We start from the raw sequence: 24662 nt of genomic DNA, 5'->3' as shown, positions 1-24662 counted from the left end.
GACCTGGGTCTTCTGCACCGCTGAGCTATTTCTCCAGCCCCACGTTAAGATGGCATCTTAATATTTAGTTCAGATAGGCCATGAACTCAATCCTCCTGCCTTCACATCCCAAGTGTGGAGATTACAGGCATATGCCTCTATTCCTAACTACCACTGGCCTTTTAGGCTCTAGGCTTTTAAAGGAATAGAACCAGTCATGATATTTACTGATCACACTTTATTTTACTTGTATTTAATTTGAATCTGGGCAGGGAGGTCTTAAGGTTTTAGAAGCATCCATGAAAATGATGACACACATGTGCCTGTACACACACAACACACACACTGACCCATGACCGTGGAACTTGAGGAATGAGTATACGAATATAACACAGACTAAAATGATTTGTCAAAGAATATCAGACGCAGAGGTGACAGGTGGCCCGGTGGCCAAGGGCAGATAAACCTCTGCCTCGTAGGGTCCTTTGCCTATCTTTCTCTCCAGTGTAAGCGATATCCTTTCTGTGTGCTCAGAGCTTACTCAGCTCCGAGTAAAGAAAAGCCTGGATGGGAAGCAAATGGCACAATTTGTGTATCTCTTATTCTGTCGGTGAAGACTCGGTCACGTGGCCACAACTAGTTAGAAGAGAGACTCTAAATGGAGTCTCTACCCGAGTGTAGCCATGTGTCCGACTGAAGGTCATTGTTGTAGAACTAGAGAATAGACTTGAAGCTATAATAAAAAGTACAATAGGCGGTGGTGGCACACACCTCTAATCCCAGCACACAGGAGGCAGAGGCGGGTGGATCTCGGAGTTTGAGGCCAACCTGGTCTATAGTGAGTTCCAGGACAGCCATAGCCACACAGAGAAACCCTGTTTAAATGGTTTAGAGCAATGGCAGAGAGTGTGGTCAGAGGCCAGTGCTTGGGCAGACCTTTCGGCCAGAACACAGCTAACAGAACGTACTCCTTGCACGGGAGACTTGCAGCCACTGCCTTCAGTTTCCATATCCATGATGGATGCTGGGATTCGGATTATGCAAAACCACTCAGCTGTCCTTTCCCTATCCTAAAAATCCAAAAATTCTGTTTAAGTTCTGATCTCTCTATTGATGACTGTTCAAAGAAGAAATTACTATGTTCTATGTGTGTCCTCATGGCATCTTTAATATTTTTAGATATCAACTTATTATTTCAGAAGGTGATGTATAAGAGTCTGAAGACCGTCACTGCAATGACGCTTTGATTTGCTTATTTATAGTAGAAGGACAACCACGTTTAAAAAGCTGAGGGTAACAAATGTATCCCCGTGACAAAGGTTAAAAACTCCACCAGACGACTGACGAGCATAAAAATTGGATACATTAAATCTAGAAGATCGTGGAGCCATGAAAGACAAAGCACATTCTCAACTCTTACATGTCCCCCTCAGATCTAAAAACCAGACTTTTTTTTTAAATTTCATACATTTTACTGAATAAATAGTACTTGTTTTTAAAGTTAAGTCTCTGAAGATGTGAGTCTGCCATCCTTCACCATGGTCTTGATAAAAATGTTACTTTTATATTTCTATAAATAGAAATATCAATTCAAGATTCTTGGAGAATATATAATAGCTATCTACTGTATATTGAACATACAATATATTCTTTTATAAAAGAATATAAAAATCTCTTCTCTCATAACTAACATTTCACCAATATAATTCAATGTGCATATAAAAAGGGGATTCAATTTTAGTATTCATTGGTTACATAAACCACCTGTGATGTAAGGAAGTGTGTGCAAATTTTCCCAAATATTACACATGTGCATAAATTTGATAATTTCCCTGGGTAGTAGATAGATGGCAATAGTTTCATAACCTAAGCTGGCAAAGAAATAAATGTTTGTGTTTAAAAATTGTTTAAATATTCTCAATATATTGATTTTTTTTCCAAGGGGAATAATTATTTACTTTCACACAAAAATTGGTAAAAATCATAAAATTAAAAATCTGGTGTTTTATTTATGGCAACAAGTACTCCCCCCCCAATATAATAGAATCATGTTTGTTCAGTTAATGTCAATATTAAAATTATTGATGGCTACTCTTCCCTTAGGATAAAGCCAAGTCATAAAGTAATCAAAAAATGTTAATTAAGTACACTATTTACTTAAGTAAAGAGACTCTCTTCCCTCCATTCTGCAGATGGTTACAGATGACTAGCCTATGTTTTTACCCTCTCACATGTCAGAGGGTGAGAGAAGAGGAGAAGGTGGTGACTATTACCAAGCATGAGACGCCTGGATACACGAGTGCATTTGATCTCAATTCTTCAGAATGCCTACGCTGACAATAACCAACTTAGAGATTATAATAATCAAAACCCGCAAAGAAACTTTAAAGGGGAAAAAGTAACCAAATGCCAAGTGAGAAGCCATCTGTGCCTTTACTATCTAGAAAGGCTGTAGAGTAAGGATGAGTCAGAAAGACGGCTTTAACTTGTTACCTGGCATGCAAGACTGATCGAGGAAATCCATCTCAAAGATAAGGACGATTCCAGGAGAGGAGGAATAAAATCATCACGAATTTATCCATGTTTTTCCTTTATTATAGTTCTCCAACTCATTTTCCTTATCTCCGTTTCTGCCAGTTGACCACATCCAGCTCCCACCCCCTATGTTCCCTTAAACTTTCCTAAAAGATTATCTTTCCTTTCCTTATACAGCAGGGATTTCAGTGAAAAGTGAGGGTAACGGGAATTAGTAGGTGTTAGCCTTGAAAGAGACATGCTACTCAGTATTCTCTGTCTTAGTCTCGAGAGCTGCAACACAGACAGGACAAAGAGAAATAACCACAGAAATAGTATTGACAACTAAAATGGTGTCAAAAGCCGGGAACTACAATGTGTGTCTCACTGAAAACCTTTCATGTTCATCCAATTAAAAATGACTCCACACCCAAAATATCACAAAGATCTCTACCGTAGGAATGTCACATAGTTTTACTGTAATATAGAAGGCAGACCAATAAAGCCAGGCAGCGATGTCTCAAGCCGCAGCTATATATTATTTTCAAGGCAGAGCCAGACCTCTACACGGAACGCAAGGTGTTTCAAAATGAAAGCTATGTGTTGCCTTTAAATTTCACAGAATGAATGTTGAGACATTTTCTAAATCCTAGCAAAAGCACATGCCCATACCAGGATGCTATTCATGCAGACAGAACACAGGAAGCAGGTGCGTGTACAATCACAGAGCTTAGCCGGTAAATGTTCAATTATCCTCAAAGAACAGAGACTACACCCCACACCCCACCTCTGACGGGAAGAAAATAATCAACCTGCTCGAGCTGGAATCGGATTCATTTTCCTCTTCGCTGGTGCCATCGTCCACTTCTGGTCTATCCAGCCAGTGTGCACCGGCACAGTCTTCTGCGGTAAACTCAAACGCGGGGACTTCTGAGGTCGATGCCATTGGCCAAGAAGGTGAATTCTGGAAATCCAGTTGGCTGGACCTTCGGTAACCAATTGAAGCCAAAGGCAACTGTAGGTTACATGGATCTAAAAACTTTCTCCCACCGCTTGCTCCAGTCTGTCCTCGGCTCCAAAATTCTCCCTGCTGGCTGTCAACTGAAGAATTAGATGATGCCTGATGACCAAACCACCTCCATCTGATTTTCAAAATCTGTTTCACATCAAACTCTTTACGAGAACCAGACATCCTCAGAGAAACCAAGTGATTGTCTAGGCAACGGGCAAAAAGCACGGCACACAGATTTGTGCATCCAACCAAGACAAGAGAAATATATTTCCTGTTGTATACAACAAGCAGCTCCAAAGGAAAAGAGATCGTTCATATATATATCTACATTTACTTTCATCCCAATATATCAGACTATAAAGAACAAAGGGTAATGGATAAAGCCGAGCCGCGGTGGAACATTCCGCTCAATCAGAGCAAACTCTGACCCACCTATCCTGAAGCAGCAGGCACTTTCCCAGCTCCCCCTTCCCTTACAGACCCTTTGCTCTCACAAACACTGACAGCATTCATTAAAGTCCTTTCAAATGCAGAACACCACCCCCTTTTCTAAACCACAAATGACAGAGACAGCGAGCGCTATCCCGCTGCAGAATCACAGCCTCTACTGCTCCCTGCATTAACTCTTTTATTGCTGAAACAAGAAACGTAACCCAGTGTTTCCCTTTGTAATTAAAAACCACGTTACCGCTAGTAGTTCCTGCTTCTAAGCCACGATCCTAGGTGAGCTGTCATCAAACAAGTTCTTTAAAAAGCATCTTCAGAGACCTAAGTTTAAAGATTCTTGAGCTGGGCTGAGTGGGGAAAGAGTCTAAGGTGTCTCTTCCCTTCAGAAAAAATGTACCGTGACATCCCGGGTAGGAGTTCATCTGGACAGAGAACAATGAGGAAAACTAGAGGGAAAAGTTTGAAAACTACAAAGGACCAAAATATGTCAGCCCTTATTCTTTTAGAAAGAAATACCCTGACACCAATCCCACTCTCTAATTGAAACGAGGCTGCTTCCATTAACACTGGGATTTCCTTCCTATTTAGAAAAGGCAAAGTGAGGCTCAAGGAGGCTACCAAGGAGAAGACGGACGCCCTTGGCTGTGGGAGTGCCCTGGACAGTGCTCTCTGTGGCCAGCAATACAAAGTGGCAGTGTGAACACGATCACCAGAAATTGATAAGGAAAAAAAATCAAAATTTAAAACATTAAATAGCTACTTTGAGTATTCTACTAGGCATAGTGGTAGACAAAAATATGCACATACTGATATCTAACCTCCAAAATGAGTAAATATAGTTCCCAAACCAAATAAAAAATATTTTATTAGTTAAGAAATGAAACTATTATAAAATATAATTATAAAATTATAATGCTGCAATATTAAATTTTGCAATCCATAAGTGCAGAAAAGGATTTAAGTTTTCAGGAGGTCCAGTACTGATTCCATGTCAAACAATTTAACACAAAGCTGTATCGACATTGGCTGACCGAAAAACAAAAGTCTGCTTTTGAGGCAAAAAAAAAAAAAAAAAAAAAAAAATACTGTGAGGCCTGTCCCTTAACCTCACCTAGCCCCTCAGAATAAAGCTGCTCAGAAAAACAGAGTACAGTCTGCACCGGGCACTGTGGGGGAACCTCCAAACGAGTTCCCTTAGCTTCTGAGTAGGAAGCTTAGGCTGAATGCGCCGTGTTTACATAAACTGACAGCTACGCAAGCAGGAGTGAGCCAAGCAGGAGTGAGCGTGCTGACACAGGAGGGTCCAGTCAGCCAGCCACACCCGGTTTATTCTAAGAACTGGAAAGAAAGATGAACCGGGGAGACAAAGTGCCCTGAGCACCAAGTCAAGGTGACAGGAAGTGGACTGCTGAGGAAGGCAGTGCTTTCGGAGCTCCTCTGGTGACGGTGGGCAGCAGGATCAGGCGGTGAAGTGACACTCTTGGGTCTGCCCTCACTGATGTCTGACCACCTCCTGCTGGCCTTCCACTGACTCCACCCTACCTAATTCATTACTAGCTCCAGAGCTGGCACCCTGTGCCATTGGCCAGTCTATCGGATGCCACTCCCTCCTGTACAGTGCTGCCTGGGTTCCTAGTCCCTGGCTTTAGAATCCCACTCCTTTCTCAAGGTTATACATCCTGGGCATTGACGCCCCTTACAAACAATTCCTCCATCAATCTGGGCTTGGGGCTCCTCATGGTGGTAGCAAGTCTCCTCCCCAACAAAAGTTTCTGCACAGTGACTGGGACCAGAGAGTGCTATTGCCGTGGGAGGGCAGGTGCCAAAGGTGATAACATCTTACAAAGCACAGCATACACTAACGCAATGGAAAATAATGACGCAATGGCACATAATGACTTTACCGTCACCCTCTTCATTCAAATAGAACCTGTCAACTACTTCTAGGTGCATGCCAAAAAAAAAAAAAAAATCCATGATGTGGTAGAGCTTTTAAAAATGTTTTTACACCTATATGCTGACAAAGGGAAGGATCATGAAATATCAGAAAAAAATAATGTATGTGTGATGTGTGTGTGTGCATGTGTCCAGGCCAGACTTAGGCACCATGTGTCTCTCTCATGCTATGCTTACTGCCTAGATATAGGGTCTCTCAGTGACCCAGAAGCAGGCTAACTGGCTGGCAGTGAGCTCTTGGGATCTGTGCCCCTCCTCCTGCCCAGTGCCAAGGTTGCAGGTATGAACAGCCATGCTCAGTTTTCCCGTGGGTGCTGGGGAGTCCAACTAAGTCCTCATGCTTACAGAGCAAGGGTTCTTACCACTGAGCCATCTCTCCGGACCCACAAAATAAAATGTAATAGATATGACTTTATGTACATGAAATTTTAAATTTTATTGAATCAAGGTGAGAACATTTGCCGGCACTCTGAGTTTCAGGAAATGCTATTCTAATGGTTAGAAGAGGTTCAACTGTTATCTTGTTTGGTGAGTCACTGAAACCTGAACCCAACAGTCAGTGCCTTTCATCAAGGACCACTGAGATGGGAGATATTTTTCAGCAATAATTCTCCATCAGAAGAAACTCAGACTTAAGGAGCCATGGAAGCTAAACGGTGGGGCCACACTCCTACTACTAAAAGGGTCCAGTGGACCCTTTATCAAAAAATTGGACTATACATTGAATATATATCTACTTAAAGCGGTAGCTATTCTGAATCAGCTGTCAGCCAGTGACAGGGTCCACAGTTCTAAAGGGACACCAGGACTTGGATGGCAGAAAGACAAACAGCATTTAACTGATTTAACTGCTGCCATCCTGACCAGGAATTAATCCTCCCTTTGCTGTCTTTCCCATATTACCATGTAGTTGCTGGGAATTGAACTCAGGACCTCTGGAAGAGCAGCCAGTGCACCTAGCCTCTGAGCTGTCTCTCCAGCCTGAGAGATCATATTGAATGTACAAATATTTTTCTTTTCTTTTTGAAAGTATTTAGAATTATGTGCAGGTATACATGTTTGGATGCGGGTATGCACACGTTGAGCACAGATGCCCTCGGAGGCCAGAGACGTAGGATCCCCTGGAGCTGGAGGTACCACCCTACCTGGGTCTGGGAACTGAACTCCGTCCTTGGGAAGAGAGCGAGAGCAGCACGGGCTCTTAATCATCTCTCCAGTCCTGCATGCTGCTTTTCTTATATAATTTCAGATCCATACGGGGATACTAACTAATAATATTTTAACAGTTTCATGACATTTCATACTATAACACAGTTCATTACTATCTCTTTGAGGTAGGCATGGTGGCTCATCCCGCAAATTTCAGAACTCAGGAGGCCGAAGGATGAGCACTGCCATGAGTTTGTGGCCAACTTTGGCTCCATCTCATCTCAAGTTCCAAGCTAGCTTTCTCTATATCATCAGACCCTATCTCAAATAAAACCAAAACAAACCCAAATAAAAAATCTTGAAAATAATAGGCCTTAAGTTGATTTCGAGTTTTTGTTTGCTGTTAAGGCAAACAAACTGACTAAATTCCTGTGAGGCTCTTATATCTACGCAACCTATTCCTAGGAGAGCAGATGTATTGAAGGAACACTCATTTCAAATTTAAGTAGCTCAACTTCCCTCAGACTCACATCAGGTGGAAAGAACTGCGCTCCTCTCATCTCTCCCAGGCCTGACACCGGCAATGAGCGTGGCAATTCTTCTAACTCGAGATGACGCCTGGCCTTGAGCACATTTTTATAGGTCCACTGGACATTTCTGAACTAGCTAAATCTATTTTTTCCCTAGGTTATTTGTCTTCATTTTACCACCACGTAGAGACTTGTCATATACATTTTCAGACGATATTGTTCTTGTTTTAGAATTTTTTCTAGTCTGTTTTCAGAAGGACAGAAACTAGCTTTTGGACCTTCAAAAGAATGTCAGAACAACAATCACAAGGGAAAATAGTGTCAATTACAAGTGGATAGCACCATGTATTTTCATGATATGAACCAACCATGTAATTTTCACTAAGCTTCAGGGACAATGACCAACACTCAAGCCATCTTCATGCTCCTTCCCAAAGGTAACCCCAACCCTTAGTAGAGACTCCTCAAATGTAGTCTTCTGTTCATCATTGTCCTGGAATTTAGTTCATAGACTGGGGCTGGAAGCATAGCACATATGAAGTTTAATTTTTTTTCACCACCACCAAAACCAACTTGCTGTTTGCACCACTTGCTGAATAGTTTTTATGACTATACGATATTATAAACATACATACACATATATATGACCACTAAAATCCCTTCCATGGCTGACAAGACTCTTGAGTTGTTTGTAGTTTTAAACTTTTGCCAATACTGCTGCTATGAACACTCTTGTATATGTGGTTTCACACACACACACACACACACACACACACACACACACACACACACACACAAGCATGCATTACAATCATGTATGTGTGCAGAGCTACTACATTACGGGGTAAACATGCGCTCTACCGTGACTGTTGTCACCAATTTACACTCTTAAAAGCAGTGTGTGAAAACTCCCACTACTCCATTGTCACAGTGAGGGTTTCTATGGCTGTGAAGAGTCACTGTGACCGTGGCAACTCTTATAAGGAAAACATTTAGTTGGGGTGGCTCCCCTACAGTTTCAGAGGTTCAGTCCATTATCATCATGGCGGGGAGCATGGCAGCGTGCAGGCAGATGTGGTGCTGGCTACATCTTGACTTGCGGGCAACAGAAAGTTGACTAAGACACTGGATGGTATAGGAAACTTCAAAGCCCACCCTCATAGTGACACTCTCTCCAACAAGGTCATACTCCAACAAAGCCACACTTCCTGATAGTATCGCTCCCTGTGAGATTATGGGGGCAATTACATTCAAACTGCCACATCTATCCAGCCAACACTGGAAATACCAGTCTTTTTCTCTTTGAAGATTATTTTATTTTTAATTGTGTGAGTATGGATGTGTGTGCAGTGCCTGCAAAGGCCAGAACAGGTGTTGAATCCCTGGAGCAGGAGTTGGGTACTGGAAATTGAACTCACGTCCTCTGAAAGAGCAGTGTGCACACTTAACTTCTGAGCCACCCTCCAGCTCCCCGGTCTTTTGACTGTTGGTCAGCTTGTTGGGTATGTAGAGATTGGTTTTTATGACATTTGACTGTGAGTGATGGTGAATAGTTTTTCACTTTAATTCATTTTTCAGGTATCAGAACGGATGCTTCAGGTCTCTTGCTTTTTATTCTGACCATCTTAGTTTAGTTCTTCTCTTCATGGAAGCTGTTACATCTCCCAGATTCCCTTTTTGATAGGCAGAACACCAATGTGGCTATGCCATGGAACTCCTTCAACCCCTCCCCCTCTCTCTCTGAGGCATGGTCTCACTATGCAGCCCTCACTGGCCTGGAACTCAGTATGTAGACCAGGCTGGCTTCTAACTCACAGAGATCCACCTCCCTCTGAGTGCTGGGATGAAAGGTGTGTATGACCACACCCAACTGGCTAGCATGTCTTTGAATAAACTTTCATTTCCTTCCCATCAGCTTTCACTCCACGACATAGAACTGTTTCCACCAAGCATCCAGCTCTGACGAGAAGTGCTCAGCAGGCTGGAGGAAGTGCTCAGCAGTAGGACACTTGCTTTGCATGTGGAAGGCAATGGATTCAATCGACAGTACTTCCCCCAATACACTGTATCTTTAAATGATCAGAATAATTAACCTACGTATGTAATTTCTATCCCTTATAATCCTCTATCCCCCAGCCTCTCATTTCTTCCATGACTCTCACCACTAACTGGCACTGTATTTATTTCCCTATTGTCTATAACCTTACTACAAGGCAACTCCCAGTAGAACTTTTTGTCTTGATTCATCACTGAGGCCCTAGCATGTGGCAGAGAGTCATGCCAATGAATAGATCTACAGTGAATGAACTCAACAATCATAGCAACAACAAAAGCATGCATGTTTCAACTATAAAATAAATTAAGAACCTACGATTTAAAAAAAAAATATGAATGAACCATTTGCCTCTGGTGACAAGATCTTTTAAATACTGTTTCAACTTGAGAGGAAAATCACAGCAAGGCATCCTAAAAATGTCTTTTCCCATTGCATTCCTGAGGCATTACACTGTTATCAAACTGGTTACACTTCATATCTCTTTACTTTTACCTCAATAGCCTTGCTTTAGTTCAAGTTAAATTTCAGATATAGAATTTGGTGCATTGTTTAAAACAGATAACGTGTCTATTACTAATACATTTTTCAGGAAGTGATTAAGAACCTGCCTGAAACAGCTGCTTTGAAGCTGCTCAAATGCTGGACTGTGAATTTGCAAGACGCCACTGTTCGGTTTTACAATAAAAGCAAGAACATGTTACTGAGATAGAGTGCAGGGAACACACTTCCGAGGCATGGCTTTTAAAGCGCTGCCTTTGGAGTTGAACATGCCCAGGCCTCAGAGGCGTAATGCATTTTGTATGTTCTTGTTCACTCTGTTATCTTGTTTTTAGCTCTGACTTCACTTAACCATTTAAATCACTGATACTTGATCATTGGCTTACATAGTAAATCATTATTATAAAGATTTCACTTTGCTTAAGCGACTTTAATAGAATAGTATCTATGAATGATCAGTTTTATGGATCTATCCTAGTGATTTCAATGTGTAACACATGATTAAAAACCTTTAGGAGCTGGAGAGGTAGCTTAGTGGTTAAGAGTCTTTTCTGCTCTTTCAGAAGAACCAAATTCCATCCTAGAACCCATGTCAGGCAGCTCACAACTACCTGCAACTCCAACTCCAGGGGCTCCAACGCCCTCTTCTGTCCACCATAGGCACCTGCATGCATGCCATTCATATAGCACAGACACACACACATACATACATAGTAAAAAACAAATCTTTGAAAACTAGCAACTAGCTTTGTGTATGCATTTTGTTTTTGTTTTGTTTTGTTTGACACAAGGTTTCTCTATGTAGAACTCATTCTGTAGACCAGGCTGGCCTTGATCTCGGAGATTCACCTGCCTCTATCTCTCGAGTGCTGGGATTAAAGACATGCACCACCATGCCCTGCTAAGGAGGAGGATCTTAAAACGATGATTTAGAGACAGACTTCATGATGAATTAGAGATTGGTGAAAAATGGTCTCCTAAGGGAAGATGCAGTGAGCAGAGAAAACAATGACAGGGCGAGATGCACGGTTTAAACTTGGTTGCAAGCAGCAAGGTTTGAAAGGGATAAACATTTTAAAAATGTAGTACTATAGAGTCTGACTTAGGAAGCTTGAGACTAAGCAAGAGGGATTCAAAGGTCACAGTATGTTCAGGCCTGTGTGACTGGGAAAAAAAGGACAGCAAAGACAAGGAAATCAGGACACAGGTTTGGAAGGATGCAGTGTCGCTCCAAACGTGTTTAGTTTTAATAATAAATGTAGCAACTGCATTAGTCAGGGTTCCCTAAAGGCACAGAACTGATAGGATGACTATATATATATATTAAAGGGGAATTTATTGCAAATCAAAACAACTCTGAGATTCCATCTTACACCTGTAAGAATGGCCAAGATCAAAATACTGATGACAATTTATGCTGGAGAGGATGTGGGGGAAAGGGAACACTTCTGCATTGCTGGTGGGAATGCAAGCTGGTACAGTCCCTTTGGATGTCAGTGTGGCAATTTCTCAGAAAATTAGGAAACAACCTTCCTCAAGACCCAGCAAAACCACTTTTGGGTATATACCCAAAGGATGCTCAATCATGCCACAAGGACATCTGCTCAACTATGTTCATAGCAGCATTGTTTGTCATAGCCAGAACCTGGAAACATCCTAAATGCCCCTTGACTGAATAATGGATAAGGAAAATGTGGTACATTTCGACAATGGAGTACTACACAACAGAAAAAATAATGACATCTTGAAATTTGTGGGCAAATGGATGGATCTAGAAAATATCATATTGAGGTAACCCAGACCCAGAAAGACAAATATCATATGTACTTACTCATAAGTGCTTTAGACATAAAGCAAAAAAAAAAAAGCCTACAATTCACAATCCCAGAAAACCTAGACAACAAAGTGGACCCTAAGACAGAATACATAAATCTAATGTACATGGGAAGTAGAAAAAGACAAGATCTCCTGAGTAAATTGGGAGCATGTGGACCATGGGAGAGGATAGAAGGGGAGGGAAGCGGAGAAAAATATATAGCTCAATAAAACAATAAAAAAGTAAGAAGAAATAGGGAGGATGGATTTTAGTACTGAATTATATTTGTTATTAAATAAACATTTTAATATTTTAAAAAGAGGGAATTTATCAGAGCGGCTTGCAGGACGTGATCTGGAATGAAGTTGTTCAGTACAAGGTTGGCTGTCACAGCAGTCTCACCAGCCACGGAGTCCTGGAGAGCTCTTGGTCTTCAGTCTACGCTGGAATCCAGAAGCAGGTTCTAATATCAGTGAAGGGATGCCAGAGCAAAGGGGCAGATGGACGTGCCAGGGAAAGCGAGGTGAGCGCTCGCAAAGCAAACTTCCTTTCTATGTCCTTTTAGCTAGGCTGCCTCCCGAAAGCTGCTGCCCAGATTCAGGACTGGTCTTCCTGCTTCAGATAATCTGGTCAAGAAAATCCTTCACAGGTGTTTTCCAGCAGCCTGCGTTTTAGGTGATTCCAGATACAGGCAAGTAGACAACCAAGATTAGCCATCACAAGTCCACCATTTGCCAACCTGACACACAGTCGCATCTCACACCACAATTGATTTCCAGGTGGAAACAATAACCTGGAAATCATGATCCTGCCTACTATGAATGACTACTCCGTGTACTGAAGCAAGTGCACTATGTGCTTTAGGGCAGGTAGCAAAGTCCCCGGAGGAATGTTTAGTCTTCCACTGTCTCAGAACTTAAATATGGCAGCAAGGCATAGTGGTACACACCTGCACTTAGGAGGCAGAGACAGGTGGCTCTCTGTGAGTTTGTGGCTAGCCTGGTCTACATAGAGAGTTCCAGGATAGCTAGGGCTAAACAGAAAGACCCTGTCTCAAACCAAACCAAACAAAAAACACTCACTATTGACATCTCGATTGATGTTACACGATGTGATAAACAGAGGAAAGCAGACACAAAAAACCCGATTTTCACAAAAATAAGACATAAACGCTATGTCAATTACAGTCCTCATGTCTGCAACTGGTCACATGGCATTACTAGTATTTATAACTACTTTCCTCCACTGTCCATTCTGTACCTCCACCCTCAGCAAGCAACTCAGCAGGTCTTAACTCTTCCTCTGGAGGAATGGCCCATACCTTCATCCCTGAAGGGTCTGGCCCTTTGTTATCCTGCATGGATTAGGCTTTGTAGCTTCCCATTGGCTTTAATCACAGGGCACGGTAGCACCAAGAGACACCCTAAAGAATCTCCTGCACTCCAGACATAATCTTCCTTACCTCCATTGTGGAGAAGCAATCCAATTTCCCCCTGGTAATCTGGATTTAACAACCCTCCTAATACTGTTATTCCTTTCTTAGCCTCTAGGTTTAAGGCCATCAGAAGCCCAAAATGACAAGGTGGGAGTCTGAGCTTCCAATTCAATGGAATATGTGTTTTATCTCCAGGCAGGATTGCTCCCCTGTCTGGAACCAAAACCTGTAGAACATAGGGTCACAGCAACAGGAAACAAAATTTCCCCAGTGGTCACTAGGAATGACAGCAAGTGGAACCATCCCCATTTGTACACCTTGGTTCTTGGACCTGTTAATCCTGGCTATGGGAGAAACTGCAATATACTGAACCGATTCCAAAACACACTACCTTCTGGAGAACCCTGCTCCAGCCCTCCAGGCTGCTACCACCTAATTGCCCCCGTAAATGTGTCTTTAAAAGGCTATTCTGCTATTCTATCAAGGCAGCTGTTTGACGGTGGTGGGGAACATGGCGAGACCAGTGGATTCCATGAGGATGGAACTACTGTCACACTTCCCGCCTGTGAAGTGGGTTTCCTTGGTCAGAAGTGATGCTATATGGAGTACTCCAACAGGGAATAAAGCATCCTGTAAGTCTACAGAAGGTAGCTTTGTGGAAGGAAGCATTACATGCAGGAAAGGCAAATCTATAACCAGAATAAGTATCTACTCCAGTGAGGAATAAGCAAAAGAAGTTGTTCAGTGTAGTAACCTGCCACTAGGCTGCTGGCTGGTCACCCTGGGGAACAGTGACATATTAGGAGCTCTGTGTTGGTCTTTGCTGCTGGCAGCATTCTATGGCAGTGACAGCCAAGTCAGCCTTGGTGAGCAGAAGTCCATTCTGTTGAGCCTATGTATAACCTCCATGTCTGCAATCATAGCCACGTTGTTCATGGGACACTGAACAATAAGAGGGATGCTGGAGAAGGCTGACTACAGAATGGGTCATCCTCGCTGCTTTATTACTGAACTTTCCTCTGCTGAAGTCACTTTTTGATGAACATTTATTTACATGAGATACAAATATCTTCACATCATTTGAAAAGGACTATCTACATACGTATTCCTCCAAAAGTCTATCTCACCAATCTAATGATTTTTCCAAGTCATTGACCATTCAACCAAACCATGGCTATAGCCCCACGAATCAGTAAACAATCACATATTTGTCTGCTGCTGCTGCTGCTTCTGCTTCTTTCTGCCCAAGACATGGTTTTTCTGTGTAACAGCTTTGGCTATCATGGAACTCGCTTTGTTGACCAAGCTGGCCTTAAACTCACAGAGATCTGTTTGCTTCTGCCTCCCAAGTGCTGAGATTAAGGGCATGGGCCACAACTGCCTGGATCCATTTCTCCTTTTTAGCAAAATGCATGGCCATGTACAATTACCTGAGGTTTTGCCCACCGAGAAGATTCCCTTCACAGTCTTTAAGTGTTGTCCCAGAAAGAGGGTGTAATGCTGTAGCTGCCTCTTCTGAGTGGTGCCTGCGTATCATGTAGAACCATCCAGGCCCTAGTCTCCTCTTCTGCTTTTTCTGTTTTCTTTTGTTGTTTTGTTTGTTTTGAGACAGGGTTTCTCTGTAGCTTTGGAGCCTGTCCTGGAACTTGCTGTGTAGACCAGGCTGGCCTCAAACGTACAGAGATCCGCCTGTCTCTGCCTCCTGAGTGCTGGGATTAAAGGTGTGCTCCACCAACACCCGGCTCCTCTTCCTCAGTTAATCAGTCACAGGGCGTACTTCATGAGGCTATAGGTGCGTGACCGGGAGCAGAAGGCGCTGTAACAGGAGTACAGTAGGCACTTGGGCAACTTCTTCACGTAGCTTGCTGGTTCCCACAGGACTTGCCATGGTCCGATCACGTATATCACTTCCATTTGATAACGGAGTGCTTCGGTGCACACCCTACTTTGTGGCTTAGCATTCTTCTGCTCCAGGCCCCCCACAAAAAAAGCTTTCCAAGTCACTTTGTTTGTGGGTGGAAGTAGCACAGCCAAATGAGGGAAGTGCTGTCTCCAGAATCCAAAGAGGCCACTAAATGTTGTTCTTATTTCTTGGTGGTGGGAGGGGCCAGGTGCAATAACTTACCCTTCACCTTAGAAGGAATGTCTCTGCAGGCCCCACACCACCGGACTTCTAGAAATTTGACAGAGGTAGAGGCCATTTCTTCCCCATCCTCTAGTGCACGCATGCTTTACTAACAAGTCAAAGTGGTTGCTATCTCCTGCTTATTTGGGCCAATCAGCATAACGTCATCAATATAGTGGGCCAGTGTGAGACTTCTGTGGAAGAGACAGACAATCAAGACAATCAAGATCTCTCTGAACTAAGTCAGGACACGGAGCTGGAGAGTTAACACACCCTGGAGGTACAATGGTAATGGTTTCCTACCGGCCTCACCAGCTGAAAGCAAAATTGCTTCTGATGGTCCTTACAGACAAGAACCGAGAAAAAAAAAAATCACTTGCTTGATCAATAATAGCCGCATAGCAGGGAACGGGACGTGGTGGTTTGAATGAGAAATGTCCCCCACAACCTCGGGCCTTTGAACACTTGTTATGGGATAGTGGCACTGTGTGGGGATGCTTGTGAGGTGCAGTCCTGCTGGGGGAAACGCATCAGCAGATGGGCTTCCTCCATGAAAAAGCCTGCCTCATTTCAATTCATGTCCTCTGCTTCTTGCCCTGTGGTCCAAGATGGGAGTGCTCAGCCTTCATTCCTGCTGCCATGCCTGCGCTTGGCTCCATGCCTCCATGTGTGATGAATTTCTATCCCTATGGAACCATAAGCCAAAACCTTTTTTTTTTTCAGATGTAAGTTGTTTGCACCTTGGTACTCTATGGCAGCAAAGAGAAGAAATGAATGAGGGCAGCATCCAAATGGCCAGGTAGCACAGGGATTTAGAGCAGACCCTGGCTTATCTTTAAAGATGGACTGATTTAAGAAATGAAAGCTGCATATGCAGTTTTGTTGCGTTGCGGTGTTGGGATTGAACCCTGGGAACATATTAGGTGACTCTTCTGTTAATGGTCTGCCTCCCAGTTTTTTGAGAAAAGGTCTCACCATGACTTCAGACTGCCCTTCAACTTTCTGTGTAGCCCAAGGAGACCTTAAACTTATAACTGTCCTGCATCTTCCTCCCAGGTGCTGGGATTAGTCACATGTCCAGATACCTGGCTCAAAGATACACTTTAGTGAAATAAAGTTTAACCTTGAAACTAAATTATACACTCTTGCAATATGTCATCATATTCCATAATAATTGCCCAATTATCAAAATGACTTATTTAATACTTTTTCTATGATGATGACAGAAAGGACGATAGCTTTCAAGCCATCTATAATTCAGGAACTGATATTAATTTAAAAGTTGCAATACAAGGGCTGGAGAACTGGCTCAGGGGTTCAGCTCACTCAGTGTTCTTCTAGAGAACCCAGGTTTGATTCACCATGGCTCAAACCCATCTGTCTATAACTCCACTTCCAGGGATCCAATGCCCTTTTCTGGCCTCTGTGGGCAGCAGGCATGCACACAGTGCACAGACTACATGCAGACAAAATGTCCATATCCATAAAAATAAAAATAACTTCTCAAAAAATTGCAATACAGTATGATAAAGATATACAAGCATCCACAGGATAAGTTAAGACAGGCGAGCTAAGATAGCTGCAGAGGTCAGTGGTGTATTTCTAGTCAACCTGGAGCTATTAGTAGAGTGTAAGCCCTCTTAGCAGATGAAGCTAATGCATAAGTGAAAAAGTCAGTAATCCTAAGACTACACTTATGAGCCATTAATGACATCATTTTAATGTGAATATGTAAATGCTCTCATTTGCCGCTCTTTTGTATAGAGCTCTAATAGCCCTGTATTCAATATTCATCTCCTACTGAGTGTTGGTCTTCTTATTGCATAAGCCATACGTGATTCATTATGTATGACTTTTACTTATGGTTTCTATAATGGAGAGAGAACTCAAAAAGCATTTCTGAAAGAGTATGAATGCAGAATAACCTAATCACTATGAAAAAAAAAATCTCATGTTAGACTATAAATTAAATTCATTGCTTCCTTAAAGGAGAAACTCTCAGGAAAAGCCAGCTGACCCGAACAGGGCACTTAGTGACGTGGTTCATCTGTATTCTTGCCCGAGATCCTTAATGGTCCATGGTCTTTGACAGGACAGCATAGGGCTTTGATGGCTTTTCTCGTCATCATTTATAATTATTCAACCATCATTAAACTTGACAGCATACTTTAAATAGCTCATTTATGTTGAAACATCTCAAAACATTCAACTTAGTTTTTATGGAATTCTCTTTCCAGTCATTAATTTAGATATTTACTAATTTTACCATTACTCTAACTTTTGTAGCTGCTAAAAAGTAGGCTTGTGAATGAGCACAATCAAGTTTCAGTACCCAACTGAACGGTTAAGGAGAGAAATAGGTTATGTACCAGCTAGGGAGTGACCACTGAGCCATGGGGTCGATGTGTACATTTCCCAGAGGGCATTGGGCTGAAGTGAAGAGTCAGGTCAGACGAAGCTGGTCGAGAGTTCTGCTGTTATTGCCTGTCATATCACGTAGTGGTGGGTTAAGCTATATGGTAGACTGAGCCTGGATCAATAGCTAAAGCATTCAATCTGGGCATCTTACCCCCTTGCTCCTTGGTGATCTCTTTGACAAAACAGGACTCTGGATTTGGGACTGCAGCTCTTTCCTAAGTGCCTCAATGTGTACAATATATGTGGAAAACTTCATAGTGAAGAGTGGATGTGTGTGGTGGCTTTGCTTGTCATAAACCTAGCGAACACACCTTAGAACAATCCCCACCTTAGAGATGAAGACACTGAATGGGGTCGACCAGTGCTGTAATGAACATAGCTGGAGAGGACAGGGTTCCATAGCGCTTCAAGTGCACTATTCTGTCATATTTGCTTTCCAAATAATGTCATCTGCTGCTCCTGACTACGTCATGGGCAGGTAGTTATGAACTCTGCTATACCCACGAGGAAGCAGATTCAGAGTATAGCTGATTTGTACAAGCTTCGTGTGCTGCAGAGAACGGTAAACGGAAACCATTTGCCAGTGTGATCAAACTACTGGCACACAGGACACTAAATGCATGTTTAAGAACGTGATCACTTCTTAGACAAAAGCACCCTATGAGATTCATCACAGTTGTGATATAAACAGGAAAATGGCACCAATGGCCAAAAACAAGTGCCTCAATTTCTGCCTACTGGCTTCCTCCTCATTTTTAGCACTGGTCTATAAAACAAAGTGTTGACCCATACACGAAATTAATTTCCACTACCTATCTTTACTGATGTCTGGTAAGAAAACAAGGATCATTTTACAAAACTGGCTAGTATTATGTACTGCCCCCCTTAAAGCACATCTAGAAAAGATCACAGTTGGTATTATAATGACTAACAGTTGATTATAACAAAACGTTTGCTTTTGAAAATATTTCAAATCCATTTAAGCCTAGTATGGTGACTCATATCTGTAATCCTAGCAGTTGAGAGGCTGAGGCAGAAGGATTGAAATGAGTGCCAGGTCAGTCTGTGTTATGTTACCCAGTGAATTTCAGGTCAGCCAGGGCTACAGACTGAGAGCCTATTTCAAAAACAAGCCTGTCAGCTGTGTGTCGTGGCCCATATCCTTAATCCTATACTCTGGAGGCAGAGGCACCTGTGGGACAATGGTCTTTTATCCTGCTGCTTGTACTATTTTTAGTAAAATGTCGATTGGCCAGTAGCCAGGCAGGAAGTATAGGCGGGGTGATGGTGACCAGGCAGGAAGTAGAGGCATGGCAACGAGAATTATAGGAAGAGGAAAGTTTCAGTCTGCAGTCATCACCCGGATACAGAAGAAGCAAGATGTGATTGCCTCGCCAAAAAAAAGTACCAAGCCACGTGGCTAACACAGGCAAGAATTATGGGCTAATATAAGTTATAAGAGTTAATAAGAAGCTTGAGCTAATAGGCCAATCAATTTATGATTAATGTAGACCTCTGTGCATTTCTTTGGGACTGAAAGACTGTGGGACTGGGCGAGACAGAAACCTCAGTCAACAGTTGAGTGGTGGCTTACAGTTTCAGAGGTTCAGTCCGCTATTATCATGGTGGGGAGCATGGCGGTGCGCAGGCAGACATGGCAGTGGAGGAATAGCTGATAGTCCTACATCTTACAAGCAACAGGAAGTCAACTGAGACCCTGGGCAGTATCTTCAGCATAGGAACCTCAAAGTCTGCCCCTACAAGGCCATATGTACTCCAGCAAAGTCACAGCTCCTAATAGTGCCATTCCCTATGAGATTATGGGGGTCAGTTATGTCCACACTACCACATTTCACTTCCTGGCTCCCAGTAGCCTGTAACAATATCATAATGCAAAATGCATTTATCCCAACTTCAAAAGTCTCCATAGTCTATCACGACCACAACAACGTTTAAATGTCAAAGTTCAAAGTCTCTTCTAAGATTCATGCGATCTCTTAACTATAATCAAAACTAAAATCAGAAAACAGATCACAAACTTCCGACATACAATGGCACAGGATGTACATTACCATTTCAAAACATAGGGAAGGGAGCATAGTGAGGAAATCCTGGACCAAAGCAAGACCAAAAACCATCTGGGCAAACTCCGAATTCTGCAACTTCATGTCTGATGTTGAAATGCAATTCAGATCTCCAACTCGTTTCAGTTTTGTTGACTGCAACACACTTCTTTCTCTAGGTCTGGTTCCGTTCCCTGTTAGCAGCTCTCCTTGGAAGGTATCCGATGGCCCTCACATCTCTAACATTTTGGGTTCTCCAAGACAATCTAGGCTTCAACTTCACAGCTTCACACAATGGCCTCTCTCCTAGGCCTCCACTGAAGTACACCCCTGACACATGCCTGGCCTCAGTGACTTTATTCCATAAATCCTTTTTTCTATCCTTAACTTTAATATAGAACCATATGGCCAAAGCTGCCAAGCTCTGCTGCTTGTAGGGACTGGAACATGGCCCCCTCATTCAATTACGTCTTTACCAGCCTTCTGTTTTTCACTGACTAAGCTTGGCTGGGTCTCTAGACCAGGCTAGCCTCAAACTCAAGAGATCTACCAGCCTCTGCCTTTCCAGTGCTGGGATTAAAGGTGTGCCCACCATATCTGGGCTCTAAGCTTTTCTTTCTTTCCACAAATTGGAAATTTAGCTGGGTGAGATTTTACCCTGAGATCACCACTCCCTTTATTTTACTTCTAAATCTGTTTATCTCCTTGAACACAGGATTTAGCTCCATTCCTGATCCTCTTTTTCTCCTCTTTTTACAAAATTTATATTTTGTAATTTACGCTGCTCATCTTGCTCTTTTTCATTATAAATCCTCATTAGAATCACCATTAATATCCATATGACAGAGTCTATACTAGGCTGTTTTGAGATTTCTTCTGCTCACAGAATTAATCTAAAACCCTTCACTTTAGCCTTAGGTAGACTCTTTGGATAAGAGCAAAAGGTAGCCACTTTCTTCACCAAAATACCAAAAGACCAGTCTCTAGGTTACATACTAACATTCTCCTCTGGAACCTCCTGATCCCCACAGCTCATCAAAACACCACTCTCATTCAGCACCACTGTCTTCCAGGCTCCTACTAGGATGGCTCAGTAAGCAGTATTTAAAGCATTTCACTGTTTCCTAACCCAAACTCCCAAAGTTCCTATTCCTCCAAACAAAAATACAGTGAGCCCTGGTACCAACTTGTGTCTTAGTTAGGGTTTTTCTATTGCTGTGAAGAAAAGACACCATGATCTGAGCAACCCCTATAAAGGAAAATATTTAATAGAGGTGGCAACTTAGAGTTTCAGAGGTTCAGTCCATTGTCATCATGAAGGGGAGTATGATGGCATGCAGGCAGACATGGTGCTGGAGAAACAGCTGAGAGTCCTATATCTTGCAGGCAGCAGGAAGTCAACTAAGACACCAGGAAGTATCCTCAGCATAGGAAACCTCAAAGTCTGCCCCCACAATGACACACAGTGACACACTTCCTCCAACAAGGCCACACCCACTCCAACAAAGCCACATCTCCCAATAGAGCCACTCCCTATGAGCGTATGGGGGTCAATTCATACTACCACAGTCATCTATGCCTTGGAAGAGGAAGAAGAGATGAATGAAACGAAAAGAATAAAGATGGCTTTTGTGCATGTTTGAAGAGTTGTACAAGTAGCTCTAAGTTTCCCTTCCCCTCCTGCTGATTATGATAATGAATCTGTTTCAATAAAACTTGCAAAATGATGCTAATTGTGCAGATTTTTTTTTTTTAAATGGCATGTCAGGTTTCTTTAACCTCAGGCTTCTTAACAAGCTGCTAGAACAGCTTCCTTTTCTACAAAGTTTCCATTTACTTTGCTACATTTTTTAGGGTCAACTTCATTATTTCCAGACTGACCATGGAACTACTTAAGCCTTAAGTGGTTCTCAACCTTCCTACTGCTGCTTAATCTAATACTTCCTAACCCTTGAACACAGTTCCTCATGTTGGGGTAAACCCCAACTTTAAAGTCATCTTGTTGCTACTTCACAGCTGTAACTTTGCTATCATTAGGAACTGGAATGCAAACGTCTGTGTTTTCCGATGGCTGTAGGTGACCCCTCTGAAAAGGTTGTTCAACCCCCAAAGGTGTTGTGACCTACAGGTTGAGGGGCACCGATGGGGCTGCACCTCCATGCTACACTCAGAGAAGGCTGTGTTCGCAGAAACTGAAAACAGTATAGCTTCAAGCATGTGAACTCTTAGGTCAAAGTACCCCTCTAAGAGCAAACCAGAGGCAGGTTAGTCAACAGAGACACAGGACAATGGAATGTATGTGCAGAGAGAGACTGGCAAGAAATCACACACAGAGAAAAGAGCCTCTCGCTTCCTCACTTTCTGTTAGCGATGCCAACTGCCTCAAGGCCCAACCACATTCCTGGTATCAGACTCTCACACAAAGCTACAGTATTGCTAACAAAACACTCTGGTTGCTTAAACTAGTTTAAGTAATTTTGTATAATTGTTAGGAAATAAACATTAAGAGCAAAACAAATGAAGGGAGAGGAATACAAAGTATAGTGTGTGTGTTGTGTTATACTGCAAAGTTTTGTTAATGTTGCCTTAAAAAAAGAAAGAGAGAACTCAAATTAGAGCTATTTTGTCTTGGCATTAAAAACTCCCGTTCACTGTTCTATTCTCAGACTTAACAGTGCCTTATACACATCTAACAAATGTTTATTGATGGACATACAATTCAAAATGAAACTCTCTTGATCAAAATAGTACATCTAATTGTGAGATTTTTCAATAGCATTTCATTTCAAATTAAGATGTTCTTTATAATTCTCATTACCATAATTCTGTCTAAACACAAATACACAAAGAAATGCTGTTTGTTACTAGGAGTCTAGGAACCATAATGGTACTTTTTTTTTTTTTTTGGATCTTGTGTTCACTCTTAGAGTTATGAAGCCTAGTGTAGTGGTCATCAAGATGGTTCACAAACTGCTGGAGCTCTTCCTTCTGGCCACATGGTAAAGCTGTACTTTCCTACTCTTTGAAGTTAGGTATCGCTACAGGAGTCTTACGGCTGCTTCCAAATGGAAGCCTTGAAGAGCCAATGTATTGCTATTATCCAGCACATTCTTTCCCCTCTTCTGCTAACAGCCTGGGGGTCCAAGTGACTACCGGAAATGGAGCTCTTGTGCTGACCCTCATCAGACATAGAGTATGACAGAAATAAACATTTGCTGACTTAAGTCACGAGAAAGAGAGGAAAATAAATGGCTTTGGCTCTCAATTTTTCAGAACGTTAACATTTTGTATATCTATTCATTTTTTTTTTTTTTACTTTTGTATAGAAGTGTTACACTTTCCATGCATGGGCTCCAGATACATTTTCAAATCAACTTCTCATCCTCCCAACTTGATTTCTGAAACCCAGGATCCAAATACATCTGGATAAGATGCTATTCTTGCACTCCAGACTCTTGCCACCTGTTCTCATTTGCATCCTTAAGGCTGTTCTACTACCAGTACACAGTAGATTCTCAGTATTTATTCTATGAGCGAATTGTGTGTTATAACCACACTAGTCTTACAAACAAATGCAGTACCAAGGGCTTGTAAACTCGCTAGAAACAGTCCCACATATTAATAAGTGCAATTACAGGTTTTTTTTTTTTTTTGGGTTCCAGATCTCTCTTCCTTTTGTTGCTGTTTTGAGACAGGGTCTCACTATGTAACCCTGGCTGACCTGGAACTTGCTATGTAGGCCAGGCTGGCCTCTAACCCATGGAGATCTTGATACTTCTGTTTCCAGAGTGCTGGGATTAAAGGCATGTGCCACCACATCCAGCCTTTTTGCTCTTTCTGCTTGTGGCAAGTTTTCTAAGATCTTTTATAGCTACAAAATGTAGGATTTTACAGTAAACTAATAATAATACAAATAACGTTTATGATAAAATGGCATACAAATCCTTTATAGTCAATAATAATAATTGAAAGTAATCCCTGAAGGATACTCACTTGCCTAAACCTACTCTAATGCTCAAACAGTAAACATTCTGAAGCGTAAAAGAGAAACCCCACAGGGAAGCTGCTCTAGCAGGCAACTTGCACAAGATGTCTGGAGAATGAGAATAGTGGCCTTTTCCTTTGATGTGTACTGGATTAAAACCTTGACTTCTGGATTAACTTCATTTTGGTCCTTCCCAAATTCACTAACATCAAACATTTTGTTATCCCATCTCAAGCTGTAAGAAACACTCACGAAGGACTGCTTTACTAAATGTGAAATAGGTCACAGCATCCTTCCTTCAGTCAACTGGTACCATTGTACTAGCAGCATTGTAACGACAGTCAAGAGACTCTGGGTAAAAAAAAACACTGCAATTTGTCTAATCCAGATGCCTCAAGCTCATCTGAGCTCAGAATCTTCTTTTCCTCTTCCCTTGTTCTGGAGCTCGAACACAGGATCTTGCCCAGAGAGACAAGTTAAGTTCCCTGCCACGGAGTCACACACAGCCCGAGTGCCCCAGTTTAGTTAAAAACCTAGATTACTGGGGCTGGAGAGATGGCTCAGAGGTTAAGAGCACTGACTGCTCTTCCAAAGGTCCTGAGTTCAATTCCCAGCAACCACATGGTGGCTCACAACCATCTGTAATGAGGTCTGGTGCCCTCTTCTGGCCTGCAGTCAT

General features: G+C 42.3%; 1 protein-coding gene across 2 annotated transcripts in view; it reads right to left on the bottom strand.

Moving 5' to 3' along the window:
* The window catches only part of Klhl5 (kelch like family member 5), a 61662-nt gene that overhangs the window by 35082 nt on the left and 1918 nt on the right, over nucleotides 1-24662 (bottom strand). Inside the window, exon 1 of one of the 2 annotated variants that reach the window (XM_005359258.3) lies at nucleotides 3306-3968. The exons of the other annotated variant lie outside the window; for it this stretch is intronic. Within the exon in view, the coding sequence (XP_005359315.1) occupies nucleotides 3306-3685 (380 nt within the window). The 5' untranslated portion in view covers nucleotides 3686-3968. Of the gene's footprint in view, nucleotides 1-3305; nucleotides 3969-24662 lie in introns of those variants that run through there. 2 annotated transcript variants of the gene reach the window in all.

This window comes from Microtus ochrogaster, linkage group LG1, assembly GCF_000317375.1.
Source record: "Microtus ochrogaster isolate Prairie Vole_2 linkage group LG1, MicOch1.0, whole genome shotgun sequence".
In the NCBI taxonomy this organism is placed as follows: Eukaryota; Metazoa; Chordata; class Mammalia; order Rodentia; family Cricetidae; genus Microtus; species Microtus ochrogaster.
Note: the sequence above shows the minus strand (reverse complement) of the source record. Positions and strands in the feature narration are given on the sequence as shown.